We start from the raw sequence: 24,992 nt of genomic DNA, 5'->3' as shown, positions 1-24,992 counted from the left end.
AGGCCCTTTTGCTGCTCCTAAAATACTATTCTAGAGGCAAACTTGGCACCTCTCCTTTTTCTCAAACACTGCTAAAGATTGTGATGTTGTAGGCCATGATTTTTTTTTTTTTAATTCACTGTACAGAGCATGGCTCCTTTTTACTTTCAAGCTTAAGCGATGAAACAGTCACAATTAAATATTTGTATTGAAAAGATTTATGGGTGTTTTAACAATACTATGTAGACATCTTATAAATTTGTTCTCAACCTTGTACAGTTGAAATGTCAAAGAACAAATCACATACATGTTACAACTGCAGTATAAGATCTATCCATTCTGCATGGACATCTTCAGACATTCTCTACCAAACTATATCCCCTCCCCAAATCCTTTTTTAGGGAAGGCCCACCGAGAAAATACAGTTATATATTAAGGACTAGCTGATGCCCCAGCGTTGCACGGGTATTTAATTATAGCAATAACACTGTAAATGGATTCAAATAAAGATACTTTATAGTGGTGAATGAAATTATTTTTTTACAGCTTTATAAAAAGTACAATATTCAAATTATAATGTGAAATATTTGACAAAATGAATACAATACAACTAACACAAAACTTGATTATAAACAAACTTTTTTAGTTTCACCTCCAGGAGCAAGAACATATAAATTCTTGGGTGAAGAGACCCCCAGAACATATCACCCCAGTTAGTGAGGGATCTGCATACCAAGTTTCGTTCAAATCGGTCAAGCCGTTTTAGATTTACTGTGAGAATGGCAGCTGTTTACATTTTTTCCATTGACATGAATGGGTGAAATCTGATGTTCTGTTTGTAGCTCCGCCCACGTGTGCAGGTGGGCCGCGATACCCCCAGGACATATCACCCCAGGTAGTTGGAATTACTGTGAGAATGGCAGCTTTTTACATTTTTTCCATTGACATGAATGGGTGAAATCTGAATTTCTGTTTGTAGCTCCGCCCACGTGTGCAGGTGGGCCGCGAGACCCCCAGAACATATCACCCCAGGTAGTGAGGGATCTGCATACCAAGTTTCGTTCAAATCGGTCAAGCCGTTTTGGAATTACTGTGAGAATGGCAGCTTTTTACTTTTTTTCCATTGACATGAATGGGTGAAATCTGATGTTCTGTTTGTAGCTCCGCCCACGTGTGCAGGTGGGCTGCGAGACCCCCAGAACATATCACCCCAGGTAGTTGGAATTACTGTGAGAATGGCAGCTTTTTACATTTTTTCCATTGACATGAATGGGTGAAATCTGATTTTCTGTTTGTAGCTCCGCCCACGTGTGCAGGTGGGCCGCGAGACCCCCAGAACATATCACCCCAGGTAGTGAGGGATCTGCATATCAAGTTTCGTCCAAATCGGTCCCACAGCTTTTTACATTTTTCCCATTGACTTAAATGGGTGAAATCAGATTTTCTGTTTGTAGCTCCGCCCATGTGTGCAGGTGGGCCGCGAGACCCCCAGAACATATCACCCCAGGTAGTGAGGGATCTGCATACCAAGTTTCGTTCAAATCGGTCCCACAGCTTTTTACATTTTTTCCATTGACGTGAATGGGTGAAATCTGATTTTCTGTTTGTAGCTCTGCCCACGTGTGCAGGTGGGCCGCAAGACCCCCAGAACATATCACCCCAGGTAGTGAGGAATCTGCATACCAATTTGCGTTCAAATCGGTCCCACAGCTTTTTACATTTTTTCCATTGACTTGAATGGGTGAAATCAGATTTTGTTTGTAGCTCCGCCCACGTGTGCAGGTGGGCCGCGAGACCCCCAGAACATATCACCCCAGGTAGTGAGGGATCTGCATACCAAGTTTCGTTCAAATCGGTCCCACAGCTTTTTACATTTTTTCCATTGACTTGAATGGGTGAAATCAGATTTTCTGTTTGTAGCTCCGCCCACGTGTGCAGGTGGGCCGCGAGACCCACAGAACATATCACCCCAGGTAGTGAGGGATCAGCATAGCAAGTTTTGTTCAAATCGGGCAAGCCGTTTTTGCGTTGGCAGCTTTTTACATTTTTTCCATTGACATGAATGGGTGAAATCTGATTTTCTGTTTGTAGCTCCGCCCACGTGTGCAGGTGGGCCGCGAGACCCCCAGAACATATCATCCCAGGTAGTGAGGGATCTGCATACCAAGTTTCGTTCAAATCGGTCAAGCCGTTTTTGCGTGATTGCAGCACATACACACATACCTCCGATTTTATATATATAGATTCTACTTCTTGCATAAATATTATTAGCATATGTATTAGCATAAATAGTTTCAATGCTTCTCTCCACACTGATTATAGATTAAGAATTTATATATTGCAATCCAATATAAATTGCCACATTCCTTGTGAAGAAACAGAAGGGAGTAGTGCGGCCTGGGCTCTTGGTGTCTATCTGGATTGGCAAGTTTGAGAAATTGCTTCCTTTTAGAAAACAACAAAGAGTAGAGAACATGAGCAAACAGGATGGCAAAACTTGCCCCCAAGACCTGAGAGTTATTTTACAAGTGGAACGGAAACATTTGGATTTTGCTCAGGCCTTTTCATTGCTCAAAGCTACTAATGAGAAAGTCTTAAGAATAAAACAAATGTTACTGTGCACCAATGCAATTTAATGCATGTTATTTAATACTAGCCCCATTGTCATCAAGTATCTTTGTCTTAACATGCCGTACTAAATCTATTTCCTAAGTTTGTATATATCTGAAGCAATGGAGGGTGAAATGACATTACCAAAGGTCACAAGGTACAACAGCAGGATCTGAAATCTTGCTGTGCTAACTAGTAAGCTAGTCACCCATTCCATACCCATTCACTGTGTTATATGCTTACAAATAAGATATTTCAGAAACAAATAGTTCCACTCAAAGTGGAGCAAACACCCAAAAAGATATGCATACATTTATAAATCTAGAGTACCTGTGAGAATCGACTGGTCTACTCTCAAAGTAGTAGATTTGATTGATGTAAGTCTTATATCAGCAGGCACTTTGTCTCCAACTATGGATTAAAAAATAATCAGGAAGTTTAGTTCATCAGTAAATAGACAATTTTCATCTTTTCACATTAAAGGAAATCTTTTCATTCAAAGTTTGACGACATAGATGAAGTTAAAATTATGCTACTGGATAAACACTCTGTATGAAAGCAGGTAGTTTCGAGCATCTTGGGAGAAATTTTTGAAAGAATTCAAACACAATTTAAACAAATAGGTAATAATCAGATGCAGAAGCAGAATCAGGACTGTACATTATAAAATGCCCAATTTGTTCCTCTCACTACAACAGGCTTATAGAATAAAACGGACCACCACATAGAATACATTAAATACACAGTAATATACATATCAACATTAATGCTACGAGTTTTGAGCCAACTAAAATGATCTGTTAGAAAAGGGTGTCCGACTGCAGACTTCCATAAAGACCAATGCTATGCATACTTTTGGTAAGAACAGTCAGGCCTTAAAACACTGCATACTGTTCTCAAATCAAGAAAGCTGGCAGGCGTTTCTCAAGCATATGTATATTAACACCAAATGTTTAAAGTTTAAAAACACGGACTAAAAATGTCTAGTACTAAAATGTACAGCAAACCCTCAATATTCGTGGGGATTAGGGGCAGAGCCGGCCCACGAATAGGGAAAAATCACAAATAAGTTTTTGGGCCAGCTCTGACCCACCCTCGCCTCCCTGAACCTTACCCGGTAGTCTAGCAATGACGTGGGGCAGGAGCAATCTTCCTATGCTCATGCCCCTTGCAGAGCCGTCATCTAAATGGCTGCTGTGAGTTCTTATTGTAGTCTCAAGACTACAATGGGAACTAACGGCAGCCATTTTGATGATGGCTCTGCACAGGGCAGGAGCTTAGGAAGATCGCTCCTGCTCTGTGTCACCGCTAGACCACCAGGTAAGGTCTGGGGAGGTTCAGGCAGCCTGCAAATAGAAAAAATATAGAAGAAAAAGATTACGAATCAAATTCGTAAATAGGGAAACCGCGAATACTGAGGGAGAGCTGTACTATGAAATGTAAAGAAACCTTGCAGGACAAAAGGAAGTGAAGAAAGTTTTTAGCAGTGCAAAGCAATCAGGCTGCCCAAAGAAGAGCTCATGACAATTCCTTTTTGCTTACTGCAGGGACATATTAACACACACAGAAATTCCTACAGGAGCTGCTTATGCAACTAGCAGCAATAGCTGACATTAAAATATGTAAAAAGTATCAGCAATGTTGAAGTCTCCTGTCCTCAGCCTGTACATACAGTCATATAAGCAGTAACAGAAGATAAAGTGCAGTATAGGGAAACTAGGATTTTTTTTTTTTTAAGAACTGTGAAACAAGTGGAAACTGATTAAAAAACAAACAAACACACAAAACCCAAATATGCCTTTCTTTACTACAATGGCTGATATTGCATATGGATTCTCTTAATATGCTGTCCTTTTATCTATTTTTTATGTGATAAGTTGTACCCTCACTTCTTGCATTCTGAAATTCGCTGATTGTCCAGCCTTCTTTGATGTGAACCGCCTAGAAGTCATTCGACTGTGGTGGTATAGAAGAATAAAGTTATTATTAATAGCCTAGGAGGAGATGAAACAAGGTGGTTTAGGGGAATCTCTCCTCTTCAATAGTTTTATTATTTTTATTTCTGTAGAAAGCTTTGAAATTAATATTGTTAACTGCACACCAAATAAAACAGAAAATCCAAAAGAAATTGTTTTGAAAAAAAGGACTGTACGGCTATTCATTTTTCTCCCTTTCATACCACTATACCACATGAAAACCAATGAATGCTATTATGCCCTTGAGCAGTGAGAGAAAATAGAATTGGACAAACAATGAGCAAGGCCAAAAATGGGAAAACTATTTGGATACCCTCCCCTGATGTTGCGAGGCAGCTTATACGTGGACATATGATAGCAGCTGGTTTTCAGCTATCACAATTCCATATGAACAGCAGGCTGCTTCCCCTCCTCCAGTGTGGTGCATGTCTTGTCACCCCATACACACAGTTTTTAAAGTTTTTAACAGCTGAGCCCAAACCCAAGGTAATCCTAAAATTGGCATATTTATGGTTTTGACAAAAAGATAAATAGGCACAATAAGAAAACCAGTTCTGCTACAGTAATTGGAAAGCTTAGAAGTCTGAAAGCAATTATAGGTGCCAACCAAAATAAACTGCCAATACTGATACAGTAAATAAATGCTCTGCATCTCTGTGATGGGAATGAATACTTGTGTATCATGAATTCTAAACATTTGGGTCTTTATTGCTGCCATCTATGTAACTTGGCTCTTCTCCCAAGCCTTTAATACAGGAGTGGTGGGCTATGTTTTATCTAAGCTGAGCACATGAGCCATCGCTCAAATTCTGGTAGTGTCACTCACAGATTTTACAAGGTTGCTCATAAAAATACTTGCAAATCTGGAAAATTTTGGGTTTAGAACTTGTTGCTCATTTGACAAAAAAAATTTACATTCACCTGCCCAAACCTTAGGAGCACTGGTGGTGAGCAACCTGTGGCTCTCTAGACCAGTGGTTCCCAACCCTGTCCTGGAAGACCACCAGGCCAATCGAGTTTTCAGGCTAGTCCTAATGAATATGCATGAGAGAAATTTGCATACAATGGAAGTGACAGGCATACAAATCTGCTCCATGCATATTCATTAGGGTTAGCCTGAAAACCCAATTGGCCTGGTGGTCCTCCAGGACAGGGTTGGGAACCACTGCTCTAGACCATGGAAATTATACACAAAACAGCCCACACAAATGTCATTAACCAGAGTCCTGATGATTTTAAATACTGTATTTCAAACATTTTCAGAATAGTGGCAAACTGATAAAGAACTATACACATAAGAATATAAGTTTGTTTTATTGATAATGTTTTAATTTGTGTCTGACCATTATGTATATTGATTAGAACCCACCTAGATATTAGGTGGAATTTAAGTTTTTGAAATAAGTAAATGATTAAATAAATAAATAAATAAAATACTAGGGCAGACTGAAGGTCTATCTAGCCTAGTATCCTGTTTCCAACAGTGGCAAACTCAGGTCACAAGTACCTGGCAAGATCCCAAACAGTAATTACCAGGAATAAACAGTGGATTTCCCCAAGTCCATTTTAATAATGGCTTATGGACTTTTCTTTTAGGAAATTATCCACACTGTTTTTAAACTCTGCTAAGCTAACTGCTTTCACCACATTAATTTCTCTGGTTCCCAGAGAATTTCTGTCTGGAACCTTTAAAGGCTATCTGGTTAGAGGCTTCTGTGGAGTACTGGCAGCGGTGCCGTAACCTATGAAAGGAACATAAGAAATCGCCGCTGCTGAGTCAGACCAGTGGTCCATCGTGCCCAGCAGTGCCCTAACCGAGCCTAGCTTTACCTGCGTACTTTCTGGTTCAGCAGGAACTTGTCTAACATTATCTTGAATCCCTGGAGAGTGTTTTCTCCTATAACAGCCTCCGGAAGAGCATTCCAGTTTTCCACCACTCTCTGGGTGAAGAAGAACTTCCTTATGTTTGTACGGAATTTATCCCCTTTTAACTTTAGAGAATGCCCTCTTGTTCTCTCTACCTTAGAGAGGGTGAATAACCTGTCTCTATGAACTAAGTCTATTCCTTTCATTATCTTGAATGTTTCAATCATGTCCCCTCTCAGTCTTCTCTTTTCAAGGGAGAAGAGGCCCAATTTCTCTAATCTTTCACTGTACGGCAGCTCCTCCAGCCCTTTAACCATTTTAGTTGCTCTTCTCTGGACCCTTTCGAGTAGTACCGTGTCATTCATGTACGGCGACCAGTGCTGGATGCAGTATTCCAGGTGGAGGCGTACCATGGCCCAGTACAGCAGTATGATAACTTTGTACGATCTGCTGGTGATCCCCTTCTTAATCATTCCTAGCATTCTGTTCGCCCTTTTCGCCGCCACTGCACATTGCGCTGACAGTTTCGACTTGTCAACCAGTACTCCTAGGTCTCTATCCTGGGGTGTTTCTCCGAGTACCGCACTAGACATTCTGTATTCGTGACGTTTCAAGTTTATTAAAAGATTTTTTTAACCGCTTAATTAGGTTTCTAAGCGGTGTACAATATAAAATTTACATAAAAACATATTAAAACTGGGGATACTGGATAAAATCTAAGTGACATAATAAAGCACAGATAAGACGTATAGACCTACTTCAAACAAAAGGGAAATGGGGAAGAACTACAATCGTAAAAGAAAAGTGCAACAAAAAAGGGGAAATACAATAGGTAATAGTAATAATTTTAATTTAATTTTGAATAAGATTTTTGTAACCGACATGCATCACCTTATACTTATCTACGTTAAACCTCATTTGCAATGTGGTGGCCCATTTCTTGAGTGTGTTTATGTCACGTTGCAGATCTTCTCAATCCCCCTGCATCTTTACTACTCTGAATAACTTCGTATCATCCGCAAATTTAATCACCTCGCTCGTCGTACCTATGTCCAGATCATTTATAAAGATGTTAAAGAGCACGGGTCCAAGCACCGAGCCCTGCGGCACCCCACTGGTGATGCTCTTCTAGTCCGAGTATTGTCCATTTACCCCCACTCTCTGTTTCCTATGCTCCAGCTAGTTTTTAATCCACGTGAGTATTTCACCCTCAATTCCATGGCTTGCAATTTTCCGAAGTAGTCGTTCATGCGGAACCTTGTCGAACGCCTTCTGAAAATCCAGATATACAATGTCGACCGGATTGCCCTTGTCTATCTTGTCTGTTTACTCCCTCAAAGAAGTGCAGCAAGTTCGTCAAACACGATCTGCCTTTGCTAAAACCGTGCTGACTGGTCCTCATCAGCCCGTGTCCATCAAGGTGATCAATGATGCTGTCCTTTATCAGTGTTGGCTTCCGGTATGTTGCGTATATCCTCTTTGGATAAGGCAGATGCAAAAAATGTGTTCAGTTTGTTGGCAATGGCTTTGTCCTCCTTTAGCGCTCCCTTTATTTCATGGTCATCAAACGGCCCCACCGCTTCCTTCGCCGGTCATTTTCCCTTAAACATATCGAAAGAACGGCTTGAAGTTTTTCGCCTCCTTGGCTATTTTTTCCTCATAGTCTTTTTTAGCCCTTCTTACCGCCTTATGGCACCTAGCTTTTATGTGTTTGTGCTTTTTCCAGTTTTCGTCCATTTTTGACCTTTCCATTCCTTAAACGAGGTCTTCTTGTCTCTGATCGCTTCCTTCACTGCTACAGTAAGCCACACTGGTTCCCTGTTTTTTTTTTCCTCTTGGAGCCCTTGGTGATATGTGCTATATATAGATTTTGCGCCTCGGTGATCGTGTCCTTAAAAAGGGACCATGCTTGTTCTAGCGTTTTTACAGTGCTTATCCTCTTCTTAATCTTCTTCCCCACCATGAACCTCATCCCTTTGTAATTCCCTTTTCCGAGGTTTAGTGCCGTGGCCGACGTTCTGGTCTGATGTATTGCCCCTGTGTCCAGGTCGAAGTGGATCATATTGTGATCACTGCTTCCCAGTGTCCCTTCTACACCTTGCGCCGGTCCTCGTAATCCATTTAGAAGTAAGTCCAGAATTGCATTTCCTCTCGTATTTCCTTGACAAGTTGTTCCAGGAAGCAATCGCCTACAGCATCCAGGAACTTGGTCTCCCTACCGCAGCCAGAGGTGCCTAGATTCCAGTCTATCCTTGTGGCTGTGGCCTCTGGCTGATTGGGTTCTACCATCTAGTAAAGATCTTGGGTGGTGATCTTGTACACTGGCCATAAGCTCATCTAGGCCCATGCCAAACAGAATATGTCCCGTGAAAAGGAGCCCGTTCAACATCGCTTTAGAGGTTGAATCACCCATTCATATGCTGAGACTTTTCCCATGACTCTGATCATATCAGAGTATTTGCTGTATAGTCTACTCCAGCTAACAGAAGCTGTGGCAGGGACTCAGCCTCTGCCATGTACATTTCGTAGCTTGGAATGATAGGTGTGTGCTATGAAGGCTGTGATTGCAGCCTTAATCCTCAATACTAGAGGCTCAACTGCCTCCTGAAGGCAATATCATCACTGGAGTCCTGCAGATCCTTTAAAACTACATCTCCCTCACTTGGCAGGGAAGTGCGTTTGGTAACCTGAGCTACCAGGGAATCCACCTTTGGCACAGCAAACATTTGCTGGAATTTCTGATCCATGGGATACAACTTAGTCATGGTTTAAGCCACTTTCAGGAAGCCTTCAGGAATCTCCCAGTGCTCTGTGACCATGATCCTCATAAATCCAGATGCCACTGAATAGGCGTGGGTTGAGCCCAGACTCCACTAAGAAGAAAACACTGGGAGGATGGGGTTTATGGAGGGTCTATCTTTAGTTGTTGAAGGGACTCAGTAATGATTTCCAGCAATACAGAGGATAAGAGTCGGCGGAGGGATCCTCTCCCTGGTCTATGGCTGATATCATCTTCTGGTCCTCCAAATGAGAGGCTGCTGCTTCTCCCCCCCCCCCCCCCCCCACCCAAGGAAGCCTCACTTTGGGACAACAAAAAGATTAAATCTGACCCTTCGTCCCTGTCCAATGGACCAGATTCTAGAATAGCCTCCACTCTCAGGAAAGAAAAGCTCTGAATATCCATAGGGGCTGCGCGCTGGGCCGCTCATCAGCAGACCTGATTAGCGTTCAGCCTTGTGCATAAGCCTGCCAGAGAAAAGGTCTGAGTGGCAACTCTCCTTCCCCCTTAATATGGAGAAATCACCTTTTCTTGGGGTGCAAAGCATCTATACCCTTTATGGTGCATAGGACCGCTGTACCGGGGCTCCAGGAGGTGCTTCTTTTCCCCCAATGGGAATGTTTGCCATTTTCCAGCCCTAAATGACTGCTTCCACCCCTCCATCCCACATCATGCAGCAAGTGGTGCATGGGTGCTGTTCAGTCATCCATCCAGTGCAAGTAAGGCATAAGGATCTTAGGACCTTATCCCTGTCAGTTTTGAGGCAAAATGAGGTGTTTTGGAGAACTTAAGAAAAAAAATTGGGAAATCCAAAATGTCCACTGCAGCAGTGTTTTGGCACCTACAAATGGTTTCAAAACACCTCGGAGCCAACCAAAAAATAGGATTTTAGAAGAGGAGGACCAAATACTAAATGCAAAAAAGTCAAAAAGCACTTTTCAAGACACCCCCCCGTTTTACCCCTAGGCTGTCACAGCCTGAACTCACAAAACATGCGATAGGGAAAAGGTGCTGCAGCCCACTTCAGCTCCCTTAAGTTGTATCTGGATCTGAAGGGGCTCTCTGCCTCAAGCCACTGGTCAGCTGAGATACCAAAAATTTTCGGGCTGCCAGTTTGACCTTAGTTGGACTGATCCTCTACCCCACAGGTATCTAATTCGGCCCACCTGGCTGTTTTATGTGGCCCGTGGTCCGATGGTGTTTTCTTGTGGCTGGCTGGCTCCCTCCTCCTCACAGCTGCAATGTGCATGAAGCTGCGTACAGCGGCTCCTCTCACTAGCCACGCCTCATCCAGAAGCATTCCCTCTGACGTTGCAATGTCAGAGAGAAGGCTTCTAGTTCAGGCGCAGAACGCATGAGGAACTGCTGTATGCAGCTTCGTGCACACTGCGGATCTGAGCCAATAAAGGAAAAAAGGAGAGGAGGCAAAGTTGCAGCTAGCACCCTGAGCACACTGAAGGACTGCTTCTGATGCCTAAAAGCCTGTGCTCAAGATCCTGACAAGTCAAGGAAGCGAGCAAGTGCTGAGGGCCTGGAACCCTGAACTCTACAAATCTTCAGCTGGCTGTACAGTTCCCCAAAGGATACATTGCCAGTTGCAGCTGTCTGCTCCTCTCCAAGCAGGCAGAGAAGTCCCCTTAAACCTGGATCTCTGATACCACGACAAAAATCTGTGAACAAGATGCAAAAGCAAAAACTACCACAAAACAATAAAGCAAACTGTATTGACTGTTCAGATCTTTATCTGCCATCATTTACTATATAATATACCTAAAGAAGTTTTTGTCTCCAAGGCAAATCTTTTCAAAGTTTCTGCTTTCCTTATCAGTGCTTCACATTCGGCTTGCCATCTCTGATGCAGTTTCCTTCTTCCATTTTCTGAACGATGTTTTTAGCTCCTTTACCTACCCTTTAAACTATGCTGGATGTCATTTGGTCTTCCTTCTGCCTTTAATACATGGACTATTTGCCCTGGGCTTCCAAGAGGATATTTTTGAACATCTATACCTAATGTAAATTTTTGCAGCTGCTCCTTAAAGAAAAAAAATTGCCATTTTATCATAGTCTCCTTTTTGAAAAGTTAAAAGTTAATGTATTGGATTTCTGTGTGTACTTACCCTGGTTATTAAATCAAATCTAATGTTATGGTCACTGGTAAGTGGTCTTAGTATATCACCTCATGTGGTCCACTAAGATCGAGAATTGCTCCTCCTCTTGTTGGTGTCCTAATCAGTTGCTCCTTAAAGCCATCATGTGAACATAAGACTAGATGCACTAAAATCAGTTAGTAATACCAACTGGATCGCTGTTTGCTGATTCTCTGACCGATTCTGGCCAAGCAATCGGTGCACTACCAAGTTTGCATGGAGGTGTAAATCATTTGAATGCAAACCCAACAGATCAATCACTCAGTGAGTGATTGACACACACGCAGAGCCCTAACAGCAGTGACAAAGGAAGCAGCCTCCTGCCACTGCTGTTAGGGCTTCTTTTTTTTAAATGGCACAGATGCTGTCCGTGTGTTATACACACACAATATGCCCCATTAAAAAAAAAAAAAAAAAGTAAAAAGCCTCTTGCACTGATGGCCCTCCCCCAACAACCCCCCCCACGAACCAGCACTATGACCACCCCACCCCCCACAGCAGTGAAAATGGCAGGAGGTATGCCTCCTCCCTCCAGCCTGGCCAAATACCCCTGCACCATGCCCCTACCTGGTCCTGGACCCCTGTGCCACAGACCCCCTCCAACCATCCCTCCTTCTCCCAAAAGAAAAAGGCAGGAGGAACATCCATTCCCTCCTGCCACCAGATGCTCCCCCGAACCACCCCCTCCCGTACCTTTGGTAGATGTTGGGAGCTGGAGGGGAGCAGAGTCTCTCCAGCTCCAACGCCCAGCACGTGGGAATTACCTGTGATGCATGGGGAGGAGCCTAAGGCCCTGATTGGCTCATATGCCCAAGGCACCTCCCCATTGGTTCAGATGCCTAAGGCCCCTCCCATCAGGGGGCCTTAGACTCCTCCCTCTGCACCCCATGTGATGCACAGGGAGGGGTCAAAGGTCTGACATCTGAGCAAATCAGGACCTTAGGCCCCTCCCCATGCATCACATGGGATACAGAGAGAGGAGCCTTAGGCCCCCTGATGAGAGGGGCCTTAGGCATCTGAGCCAAAAGGAAGGCACCTTGGGTATCTGAGTCAATTAGGGCTTTAGGCTCCTTCGCATGTATCACATGGAGCACCAGGAAGGGAAGGTCGATCATTTTTCATGTGCTGGACCTCTGAGTTGGAGAGACTGTGCTTCCCTCCAGCTCCCAACATCTTCCAAAGGTACAGGGAGTTTGGGGGGAGCATCCCTCCTGCTTTTTTTTGAAGGGGGGAGGATGGGGGCAGTTGGGGATGGTTGGGGAGAGTGTTGGTGCCCAGGACCGGGTGGTGATACAGCCGGGGGTATTTGGCCAGGCAGGAGGGAGAAAGCATCCCCCTGCCATTTTCAGTGCCGTGGAGAGGTCGTGGTGCCAGTTCGTGTGTGTGTGTGTGTGTGTGTGGGGGGGGGGGGTCATTGTATAACATGCAAAATATATGTGCCATTGAAAAAAAAAAAAGAAAAAACAAACAAACAGGCAGACCTGTCGGTGACAGTTACCAATCAAGAACAGTCGTCCGAGAGAGCTAAAACCTCTGTGGGTTTTTTTTTTTGCATAGCCAAGCAATGTTAGTGCATCAATCTCTTGGCTACTTGCATGGGGTTTTTAGCTAATTTGTATGACTGGATCAGAAAATAGGCAACTGAGGGGAAAAACACACGGTGAGCTGTTTTGTGCATTGGGTCGAATCACTAAAGCTGTGAAAACGAGTTTAGCGACGATCGCTGACTTTAGTGTATCTAGCCCACAATAGTCATACTGGGTCAAACCAATGGTCCATCTAGCCCAGTATCCTGTTTCCACATTGGCCAATTCAGGTCACAAGTAGCTGGCAAAAACCCTAGATATCATCATGCCTTCCTAGCATGCCCGATTACATTTATCCCCTACATATTGGGGCAATTGAAACTACCATGTAAAGGAGTTATAATTCATCTTTTGACATCCAGTTTTGTCTGTTCACTCTATACCAGCTCTAGATTCCTTTAAATACTTAGGGGATATGTTTCTCATACATTCTAGGAGTGTTGCTCACAGTCTTGCAAATATGGTTTTTAGGACTTGATGCTAACACAAAGTTTATTTTTATTTTTTTTTTAAGAACTTGTCGCTCTCACAAAAAGAAATTTCAAGCACCCAGTCAATCTTTAGATGGAGCATTGCTTAGGAGTAACTGATTTGCAACTGTCTTTTGGGACCTAGATTTCCAGTGTGGCGAAAGATAGGTTTCTTTATCCTTTGCTCTGTTGATTTCCTCTACAGAATGATTAACCTGGCTTATGCCAGTGTTGTTCGCATACTATGAAACATCTATTAGAATGCCTCAGAATGTGGCGATTGGTCCATTTTGGGGACCATGAGACACAATTTTTGCATTACCATTGGCTCCTGATCAGGTGCCATATTGCATTTAAAATCCCTACATTAGCTCACAAGGTCTTATATGTGAGGACCCCACCTTATTTCACAGTGTTAATTACTCTTTGTGCATCTTGGGGATAACTTTTTATTCTGCTTCTTCATTTTCTATTCTCCTTTATTCATGTTATTATATTGTCAACTGCATCGATGGCTTATAACAAACGAACTAAACTTGCATTTTCTATTTCATCAACAGCTCACAGGCTGGAGGTCACTAGTCCAGCCATCTGATAGCCACTCATCCTACTGTATTTTTTAGCTTGCCCAGGCCATTTGGAATCAGCTCCCACTTTACAAGAAATTTAAAATAATATTGAGAACTTGTTTATGAAGGTCTTTATTTATTTACTTTAGAAAATTGATTACCTGCTACATCCAACAATTCTGAGTGGATTACAATAAAAACACACAATCATCTTTGTGGACCCATGATAGAGCTCACAGGATTGTGAGGTACCTGCGAAAGTTTGTTTTATTTGTTCTCTTTCTGAGAGCTTTCCTGTCGTGATATTTCTGATATTTTTTAGTTCCTTTCTTCTGTGTTTACTTTATACATTTGTAACCCACCTTGCTTGACCTGTTCATAATTTGGCAGTAAATCAAGATTTAAGAAATGAAATGATAGCAATAAATTAACAGGTAATATACTAACAGTATGTGCATAGTAACATAATTAGCACTTTATAGTAGATATCCCCTAATTTATAAGCTGTTCTTTAGGAACAAATTTCACCAAAGCAATACACTATATAAACCAATGAGACAGCCAGACATTAAACAGCTCATTACTGTTGTGCAGAGTACATTTGTTCCACTGGCAGCAGAAAAGCAAAAAATTCAGCACATCCTGCTCCAGTGCAAGAAGCATCAGCAATACTTGAAACAAAATCTCCCTAAAGAAAGGTAAGTAGAAGGGATATAGACCACATGCAAGGATTATTTGTCAGCGACAGATCTTCTTGAATCCATTCCAGACCAAAGAAACACTAAGGAATTGATGCTCAGCCATCAGCGAGTGACTTGCCACATGCAGCATCTATCACACTAGCAAGAAAATATTCCGCAGTGATGCAGAATACTAATGACATGCAAATTCAAAGTACACAATTTGCATGCTAAATCAGGGCAAGCCTGCTAGACATAAGCACACAAAGGTTCCGAGGTAAGGCCAGCTTCACTCTGAATGTGTTTGAAGAAATATGTGTCAGTATGTATTTGCTCATGATCTGAAATGTTACTTTATATAAAATACTGTCTTACAAAAATTTCTTGCCCTTAAAATTAATGAGGCTAATATTTATGTGCCAAACATGTGCAGATGCATGCTGGTACTTACATTTCAGATATGCACATATAATGGAGGCAATGGCAACTTCACTATATTTAAGTTTCAGGTACTTGCTAAAGTTGCAGAAGAAAAGCTGCCTATAAATCCCCAAAACTGGCATGAAATCCCCTTGACTAACCCTTCTACATTATGGACCTGGTGGTGAATTTGCATTGTGCATGTGTTTAAAAAAATCATATTTACTTTTGTGCATTACTGTGGAATAGCTAGGATTTCTCTACTTGTAGAAGATCCCACAATAGGAATAACCCAATCAACATCTGGCATGTTAGAAATCACATTAGTAATACTTCCCCTTTTACAGCTATATTCTGAATGTCTACTATTAAACCTCTGTCCACTTCTTGTCTGTGAAGGAGGCCTGTATATCACACCAATGTAAATACATTTTCTATTCCCTCTTTCCAAACTGACCCACAATGCCTCTTCCTTACCCTGTAGATCCTGCAATTGTGTTTTTTTAATAGTCTTTAACATATAACACCACTCCCCCCTCCTTTTCTTCCTTCCCTGTCTTTCTTGACAGATTATAGCCCAGTATAACTATATCCCAGTCATAGTTGTACATAAACTACGTCTCCGTGATCACCACTAAATCCAACTCAGCCTCTTCCATCACAGCCTCTAGATTCAGAACCTTGTTTCCCATACTTTGAACATTTATATACTGCTTTCCAGACACTGCCCTCGTTTCCTATTTGTCTACAGGTATTTAGTGATTCACTTACCTGAGGGCTTACTCACCTGGGAGCTTTGATCACCCTGCCCCAATGATTCAAGTTTCAAGTTTTATTTAAAACTTGATTGATCACTTAATCAAAATTCTAAGCGATTAACATAATTAAAAATATTTACAATATTCAAGGGGAACCAACTGGCTGACTTACAAAAGACATACAGGACTTACAGCGCCCAATGGGAGAGGAGGGTAAGAAATACAATAATGGATAGGAAAGAAAGACAGTAAAGGGAAAAACATCAGGATGGGTAAGTAGAGAATAAGCAAAAGTAAAGAGAGATAAATAGAAATAAGAGAGGAGGAATAGAGAAATAGATGAAAGAAAAAATGGCAGGAAACACAAGAAGGGAAGCAACTCTGCGGAAAAGCAAAGATGCGAGTAAGCATTTGAGATCCTGACTTAAAAAGCTTAAAGATCAAAGGCATCTCTAAAAAGAAAGCCCTCTTCAGTAGGTTAGCCATTCTTTCTTCCCTTCTTTGATAGATACACCCTATCACTGCTCAGCAGTCCTTGGAAAAATCATCCCATGGTCTAAGAAACCAAAACGCTCTCTATAACACCATCCGTGCAGCCACGCATTCATCTCTAGGATGCAAGCTTCTCTTCCCTGGCCTTTACCTTCAACAGGGAGGATTGATAAGAATACCACCTGTGCACTTGACTGCTTCACCTTCTCTCCCAGAGCTACAAAGTCACTTTTGATACGTTTGGAGGGATATCTAGCAGTATCATTAGTGCCAACATGGATGAGCAGAATCAGATAATAGTTATTAAGCTTGATGAGTCTTGGCAAGTTCTCTGTAATATTTTGGATTTTGGCACCAGGCAGGCAACATACCTCCCGGGACTTCATGTTGAAAAGGAGAAAAGGTGGAATAGGAAGAGAATAAGGAAGGAGGTATTGATGTCCCTGTATAAGAGTCTGGTAAGACCTCACTTAGAATAGTGTGTACAATTCTGGAGACCGCATCTTCAAAAAGATATAAATAGGTTAGAGTCGGTCCAGAGAAAGGCTACTAAAATGGTCAGCAGTCTTCAGCATAAGGCATATGAAGACAGAATTAAAGCTCTCAATATGTATACTTTGGAGAAAAGGCAAGAGAGGGAAGACATGATATAGAGATGTTTAAATACCTATGTGGCATAAATGTGTATGAGGCAATTGAGAGAAAGTTCAGGAATGAGGCGGCATAGAATTACGATGAAAGAGGATAGATTCAGAAGTAACCTCAGAAAATATTTTTCACGGAAAAGGTGGTGAATGCATGGAATGACCTCCCGATGGTAGAAGCAAAGAGTATCTGAATTCAAGACTGCTTAGAACAAGTATGTCAGATCTCCAAAGGAGAGGAGGATATAGTCACAGTAGATGACATGTTATGGCAGACTGAATAGACCCTATGGTCTTTATCTGCCTTCATTTTTCTATGCTAAGAGATGATGTAATCTAAAGGCAAAACCATGTCTTATGAGTCAAAGCAATGTTTTCGCCTCCTAGGAACCCAAGAGGAAGTTATACATAATCTACCTCTTCATCCCTCAGTGCTATCATATTTGATATGAAATCTCCTTCTTAGACATGCATTGTCTCAATATCTAACTAGCTCATCCAAGAATATTAATTGTTCATTATTGCATTTGGAAATGCTTTTAAGCTTTTTACTACATCAGTTAAAACACTTTTTCTCTTATTTTTTTTTGACTACTATGAAGTAGTCAGAATAACAAGGAAAACAGAACCAGAAGAATGTAAAATTGTGATAGTTATGATGAGCATTGGAAAATTAGAGCTGTTCACTCTATGGCTTCTGAGCCATGTTTGACATCACCAAGCCAACCTGATTAAGCAGATCTGTCTAAAGAGAATCACAAATTTAGACAGAGCTTTGAGTGATGACATGTGGGGGAACCTACCACCTGGTTATTTATACCATCTTCGTTGGTGACAGACACTTGCCTGGACACACAAATGTCATTGGCACATTGCCCAGAATAGCATGCTTAGATATGTATCCCAGTGAGGTGCTCTACCATTTCCCTAAATGGTCATTTCTCCTCAGAAATCATGTTAAAGACTATGCCTACCCTCAAAACTTGAGACAAGGCATGCATACAGTCCCTCTCACACCTCCAGGTCTTGACACAGAATAAGGTAGAGATATACATAATGTACTCTGCACGAATGGAGACAGAAGGGAATTTAACACTATCTGAACCATATTTTGTCAAATATAGTATTGCAAACTGAGCTTAGCAGTGTAGAATGTATTAACTAGTAGACTTGTAACCATCTACTAGTAAAAGGTATAAATCACAAAAAAACCTAATCGTATCTATAGACGAAAACAATGCAAAAGATAACTGCATTAATCTTACCAAATAGGGATCAAATAAAAACTCCAAATTTCTCCAAATATGAAAGCAAAAGATATTTCACAGTGCTTTAGAAATAAATTTATGAATTTGTCCACTGAATTTCATCTAACAAGCAGAATATAATGCTAACCACCAGTTTAAAGAAGGTTGGCTGAGGAAAAGCATTCATGTATCAAGTAATGGATGGATGTGTACAACAGCTATTGTAGATTACATCCAATGGTTTCAATAATTCTCTGCCAACTCTATTCTGCGGACACAAAGCGCTAGTTTTAAAAAGCCTAAGTTATAAAACTAACAATTCACAACCTGGACTAAAAAAGTAGCATATGCATAGAGACCAGGATATCTCACATAACTGTTTCTGAGGAAGTACAAAGAAACAACCAGTCTGAAATGAGCAAGGCATAACACACATGGTTTTTATATACCATTAAATTACTTGAGACAGAATTTTAAAAAATTCAAAGACCTAGCCTACACAAGAGTGTCAACAAATGTTTATAAAATAACCATGTTTTCAGCAATTTTTAAAACCTAAAATAATTTTGCTCAAGTTCAAAAGGAGGGGCAATCATATTAGTCTGGTGTAACAATTGACAGAAGCAGGTAGCACCATATAGGCCAGTGGTCTCAAACTCAAACCCTTTGCAGGGCCACATTTTGGATTTGTAGGTACTTGGAGGGCCGCAGAAAAAATAGTTAATGTCTTATTAAAGAAATGACAATTTTGCATGATGTAAAACTCTTTAGTTTATAAATCTTTCATTTTGGCTAAGTCTTAATTATAACATTGTCATTTATAGCTAAAGAGACATATGATCAAGAAACTTATTTTACTTTTGTGATTATGATAAACAAAGCGAGGGCCTCAAAATAGGACCTGGCAGGCTGCATGTGGCCCCCAGGCCACAAGTTTGAGACCACTGATATAGACTAACCAATTTATTGAAGTTTGAGCTTGAGGCCCAGCGTTCATGACACCAGATGCATGAAATGACGTTTGAGCTTGAGGCCCAGCGTTCATGTCACCAGATGCATGAAATGACGTTTGAGCTTGAGGCCCAGAGTTCATGTCACCAGATGCATGAAATGACGTTTGAGCTTGAGGCCTAGAGTTCATGTCACCAGATGCATGAAATGATGTTTAAGACATGGATACATATATAGGAAAATGCATGGGGGAGGGAACAATCTGCAGTCATACCTGTCCACTAGGTTGCCAACATCAAAATAGCACCAAACCTATCAGTATCTTAATAGTACTGCAAGGAGTTAGCCAATTGCAATTTGATGCTGGAGACCTATGGAGCAGGATCAACTGAGGATCACACCTATCCCCCCACTTTCAGACACCAGGGATAGTCCTAGTGAATCCAAGAGGTGGACAAGCATTTTTTATGATTAAATCTTTTTATTCATTTAAATAACAAAACAAAGAACAGTTAAGCCAGCCACATATTCAAGGCAACACTTCCAATTCTAACAATTCAACCACCTAACCACCCCACCCGCCACCCACCCACTCCTTCCCCATGGGAACAGCCATAATTAAACACCTCAATTCAACAGTCTACTGCGTACAACTGGTGTCAGAGTTTCACAAAAAGGCATCCAACAACGTAAATATGAGGAACCATGTTTAGAGTTTATATCTGTAAGGGCCAAACGCTCATATCCCGCCAATTGGATCATCTGTGCTCGCCAATGAGCCACAGTAGGGGTATTGGAGGACAGCCAGCATTGGAGAATAGTTTTAAGGCCCATGAATATGGTCTTTTGAACAAACGCTGCTGCGCCTGGACGTTTGGGCATTAAAATAAATTTCAATGTAAAGAGAAAGGTGTTTGTTGGTGTCCAGGTACAGTTCCAAATGGACTGAACATGGAGACAAATTTGTTTCCAATAAGCTTGTATACCCGGACATAGCCAAAACATGTGTCCCAGAGAGGCCCTCGGGGCCGCGCACTTCGTGCAACAGTCCGTAGTACTCACTTGTGCCCGATATGCCCGAATTGGTGCAAAATACGCTCGGGTCAAGAACTTGTAGTAGCGTTCCTTTTCTGCAGGAGATACCAATAGTTTCATTCCCAAGGAGAAACTCCTTTTAAGCACATCCACCGAGATTGTAATATGTAGGTCTTGAGTCCATTGATGAGCCAGAGAAGCATAATCCAGTTCACCGGCTAGTTCTTGTAGAAAGCGATGATGAAAGCGTAATGGTATGGGCTCCTGTGCCGTCAAACAGAAGGCTTCTGATAATTTATCCTGAACTTCTTTTCTCAATGCTGATCTGGGCAAAGAGCTGACATAGTGGTGAAGCTGTTTGTATGGGAACCAATCACCGGGCTCCAGCATGGAAGTGTCACATAAAGTATGAAAAGATTGGAGAGATCCATCAGACTGCAATACATGAAATAAATAATACATTCCCCTCCCAGTCCATCAAATTTGGGCACCCAGGTCCATACCCGGGGGAAAGGCTCCATTCCCGGTGACAGGGAGACATGGTGTCATATCATATTTAATGTCCAATCGCTGGCAAAGAGACTTCCAAGTTTTTCTCAGGGGAAGCAAAAATAAATCACCATAAGTCATCTCTCTTTTAGGTAGGCTAGTAACATGTAGTAAATAACTAAAATGGTATGGGGTAAATGTTGAACATTCCACCCCCGTGGCTGTAAAATATGAAGTGTTACAGAACCAATCATTCAGATGCCGGATTTGGCAAGCCTTGTTAAATCTATCTATATGCAAGAGGCCCAGACCCCCTTGTGAGGTAGGTAGCGATAAGTTGTGCAGAGTAATCCTAGATCTTTTACCCCCCAGAGAAATCGTGTTACTGTACGAAAATGCTGTCGGAGATGTGTGTGCAATAAAAGAATAGGTAGAGTTTGCAAAATATAAAGCCATTGTGGGATCACCATCATGTTATATAAGGCGATCCTACCCATTAACATCAAAGGATAGGCTCGCCACGCCTGCAGACGCTGCTCGGTTCGAGAGAGCAAAGGCAACACATTTATAGAGTAAAGGGTGGTTAAATCCCTAGGAATAAGGACACCCAGATATCTAATGGATGAGGTAGCCCATACAAGAGGAAAGGGACCCGGCCAGGAGTCACAAATTGTGGTTTGAAGTGGAAGTACTAAGGATTTCTGTTTATTCAGCGTCAGTCCAGAATATAGATGAAATTCGTCCAACAGCTCCAAAGCACGCGTCAAGGAGCGATGCGGCTGAGCAAGGGTAAGCAGAATGTCATCCGCGAAAGCTAGCACTCTTAGTTGGGAGTCCCCTTCCAACAATCCAACCAGCACATCATCCTGCTGTATAGTTCGTATAAGAGGCTCTAAGTAGAGAAGAAAAAGTAAGGGGGACAACGGGCAGCCCTGACGAGTACCCCGGCCAACCGCAAAGGTCCGTGTTAGAATACCATTCACCAAAAGGGAAGCAGTAGGAGCCGAGTATAACATCCGCAAGGCCGACCAAAACCAGCCTCCCACCCCTACATATTGCAATATCTCAAAAAGGTAGGTCCAGTTGACCTGATCAAAGGCCTTTGCAGCGTCTAAACTGGCCAGAATACCCGGTGTGGACGTTGCCTGTGCTCTAGACATTGCCAATAGTACTCTCCTGACATTCACCACCGAGTGCCGGCCCTGAACAAACCCTACCTGTGCAGGTGAAATCACATGCGGTAGAATAGGAGTCAAACGATTGGCTAATAGATGGGCCAAAATTTTTATATCTACATTTAGAAGGGATATGGGGCGGTAAGATTCAACCTCGTCTTTAGCTTTACCCGGTTTAGGGAGTAATGTAATGGTGGCTGTGTTGGCATGAGGTGGAAAGGTTCCTTTCTCCAATGCCACCACATAATAGCTGAGAAGAGATTCGCACACCTGCAGTGACATGGCTTTATAAAATTCAGTTGAAAACCCATCAGGGCCCGGAGCTGTACAAGATCGTAACTGCTTAATCGCTTTTTGGATCTCCGTTCCCTGAATCGGTCCATTCAATACCGATCTCTGCAGGTCTGTGAATTTAGGCATGCCCGCATCTTCCAGATAGTCAAAGACATCAGGGCCTGTATAGTTACCAGGGCATTTATAGAAATTAGAGAAGTGTTGATAAAATGTCTCTGCAATGTCTGCCGGTTTAGTATGATAAGAATGTGTTCCCGATTTAACTCGGGGAATATAGCGATCATCCTGCCAATTTTTAGTCAAGGTGGCTAATAGTTTACCTGTCCTATTTCCGAAACGGTAAAACCTATACTTTCTATAAAAAAGGGAGCGCTTTGCCCGATCATGCAGTAAAGCATTCAGTGCTACTTGTGCTGAGTGCATTTCTTCACCAAGCGTTCGAGTAGGATGGAGGAGATAACGAGCTTTTAATCGGGTATATTGATTCTCTAATCTAATTATACCATTGGAAATTCGTTTGCGACGAGCTGAGACAAAGGAAATTATCGCCCCTCTAAGTACAGCCTTGGCTGTGTCCCAGAAGAGATCTGGAGTGGATTGATGGTGTCCATTAGTTACCAAGAATTCCTCCCAACAAGAACGTAAATACGCTAGAAAAGTAGGATCATCCATCAAGTATGAAGGAAAGCGCCACCGGTATCTTCCCAAAGGAGGTAAGCCCCAGGACACATCCAGCCAGATAGGACAGTGATCAGATATCGCCAATGGTCGCCTCAGTCACCCGAGGAAAGAGAGATTCTGAGATCAGGGTATAATCCAAACGGGAAAAGGTCCCATGTGCCCTAGACTGGTGAGTATAGTCCCGCTCAAACGGATGAAGGAGGCGCCAAGGATCCACTAGGCCCAGGGACTTGCAAACGAAGGGTAACCCTTTAGTATTCTGTGTGGAGGGAGAGGTAGATAGACCAGAACAGTCTACTGTAGCGTCCATTACTTGATTAAAGTCCCCCACCACCAGTAATGGAACAGAAGCATCTTGGAGTCCCAACAAAACTAAAGATTTTAGGTAGTGTGGAGAATAGATGTTAGGCCCATATGTAATCAACAGTCTGAATTCTGTACCCTGCAGTGAAATATGTAATAGTAAAGTCCTACCCTGAGTGTCTGGTTGGTAGGAGGTGACAGCACACTTCAAACCCTTGCGAATTAATAAACACACTCCAGCCCGCTTGCCCGATGAGGAGGCATAAAAAACTGATCCTACCCATCCTCGCCTCAATTTTTCATGTTCAGCGGCAGTCAATTTAGTCTCTTGCAAACAGGCCAAATCTGCTCGGTGACGTTTCAATTGTTGTAATATTTTGGATCTTTTAACCGGTGATGTTATACCGGAAACATTCCAAGAGACAATTCGGAGTGTGCTGTCACCCAGGGTCCCTCAAAAAGTCATTTATACAGAAATCTATACTCAAATACCACGCCCAGGTGCCCAGCCTCACCCGAGCGCATGATATATAGCACCAGTCAGATCGCAGAAGAAGCAAGGAGAAATGCAATATAGAAACAGGTAAACATACCCAGTGTAATAGCATAACCATAACAATTCGTGTCCCCACAGGCTGTTCCCATTCCCTCCCACAATCCCAAATCCCTTCCCCAATATTCCCAAGTACCCTGCAGAACATATCCCATCCGGAATATGTTAGAGGCCCGTAGGACACCAAACGGAACCCCAATCTCCTAAATGGATAGTAACCTAAAATGTTTTTATGAGCTTCAGTACAGTGAACACATACTTAACAGTGGGAATTCCATCCCGGCCAGAATTAAAAGTGATCAAGTCCAGAAACATTCAAGGAGGGTCTCCCGAAGATTTTAGGCGAGTATTAATGAAATCAGCTGCTTCAGGTGCATGTGGAAATGAGTGCCAAGCACCCTCATGGTGTATCTTCAAAAGAGCAGGATAAACAAACACAAAGCGCTGTTTAAGTTCCACCAGTCGGCTGCAGAGAGGATAAAATTCCTTCCTCTTGTCGGTGAGGGCCGTCGAATAATCCTGGCTAATTCGAATAGTCGACCCACTTAGTGTCAAGGCAGCTGTTCTAGCCCGGTACTGGCGTAGTATGGCTGCTTTATGGCGATAATTCAGGAATTTTGCTATTACCACTCGTGGCCTAGCATCTTGTGCTGGTCTCGCTCCCAATCTATGGGCTCGTTCTAAGCAGAGGGAGCTGGAAACCATGGCCTCCGGAAATTCTTTTTCAAGCCAGCCCTCCAGTTCTGCCGGCAAGCGTGCATCAGGGATTAGTTCAGGAATACCCACAAAACGAAGGTTGCTGCGACGCGACCTATTTTCCAGCTCGTCAATCTTTTCAGCTTGCCGGTGCACAGTTTCCTGTAAGGCTGCTATATCCAGCTCGTGGGAGTTAATGTTATCCTCCGCCGTTGAAATCCGCTGCTCCAAATCTGTCGTGGGGGCTGCTGTGCCGGTAAGCAATTGTTCCAGGCAAGTCATTGTAGTAGTAAGCACCTCCATTTGCGGTCCCAACACTTGAGCCACCGCCGATTTTATATCAGCCAGTGCCGTGTCTGTAAACTCGGACACAGCCGTGCCTGAGGCCGCCGCCATTTTAGTCGCTCCCGAGTTCACTTTCGGCATGCTGGCCCGTGCCACTTTCGATCTCGCTGTTTCTTGCGATCGTGTTAAATATTTATCCATATGCGCTCGATGCTGCATGTTATTCGGAGACCCGTCCAGGATGAAATTTTTAAAGTTGTAGCTCAGGGAAGAGGATTGGGGCCCGGAGCCGATGCGGAGCACGTCC

General features: G+C 42.5%; 1 protein-coding gene across 2 annotated transcripts in view; it reads right to left on the bottom strand.

Annotated features, from left to right (window-relative positions):
• Positions 1-24,992, bottom strand: part of ATP2A2 (ATPase sarcoplasmic/endoplasmic reticulum Ca2+ transporting 2) — a 189,595-nt gene that overhangs the window by 99,509 nt on the left and 65,094 nt on the right. For both annotated transcript variants that reach the window (XM_033955387.1, XM_033955386.1), the window contains exon 6: positions 2,920-3,000. In XM_033955387.1, the coding sequence (XP_033811278.1) occupies positions 2,920-3,000 (81 nt within the window). The remainder of the gene's footprint in view (positions 1-2,919; positions 3,001-24,992) is intronic.

Source organism: Geotrypetes seraphini, chromosome 8 (assembly GCF_902459505.1).
Source record: "Geotrypetes seraphini chromosome 8, aGeoSer1.1, whole genome shotgun sequence".
Lineage (NCBI taxonomy): Eukaryota > Metazoa > Chordata > Amphibia > Gymnophiona > Dermophiidae > Geotrypetes > Geotrypetes seraphini.
Note: the sequence above shows the minus strand (reverse complement) of the source record. Positions and strands in the feature narration are given on the sequence as shown.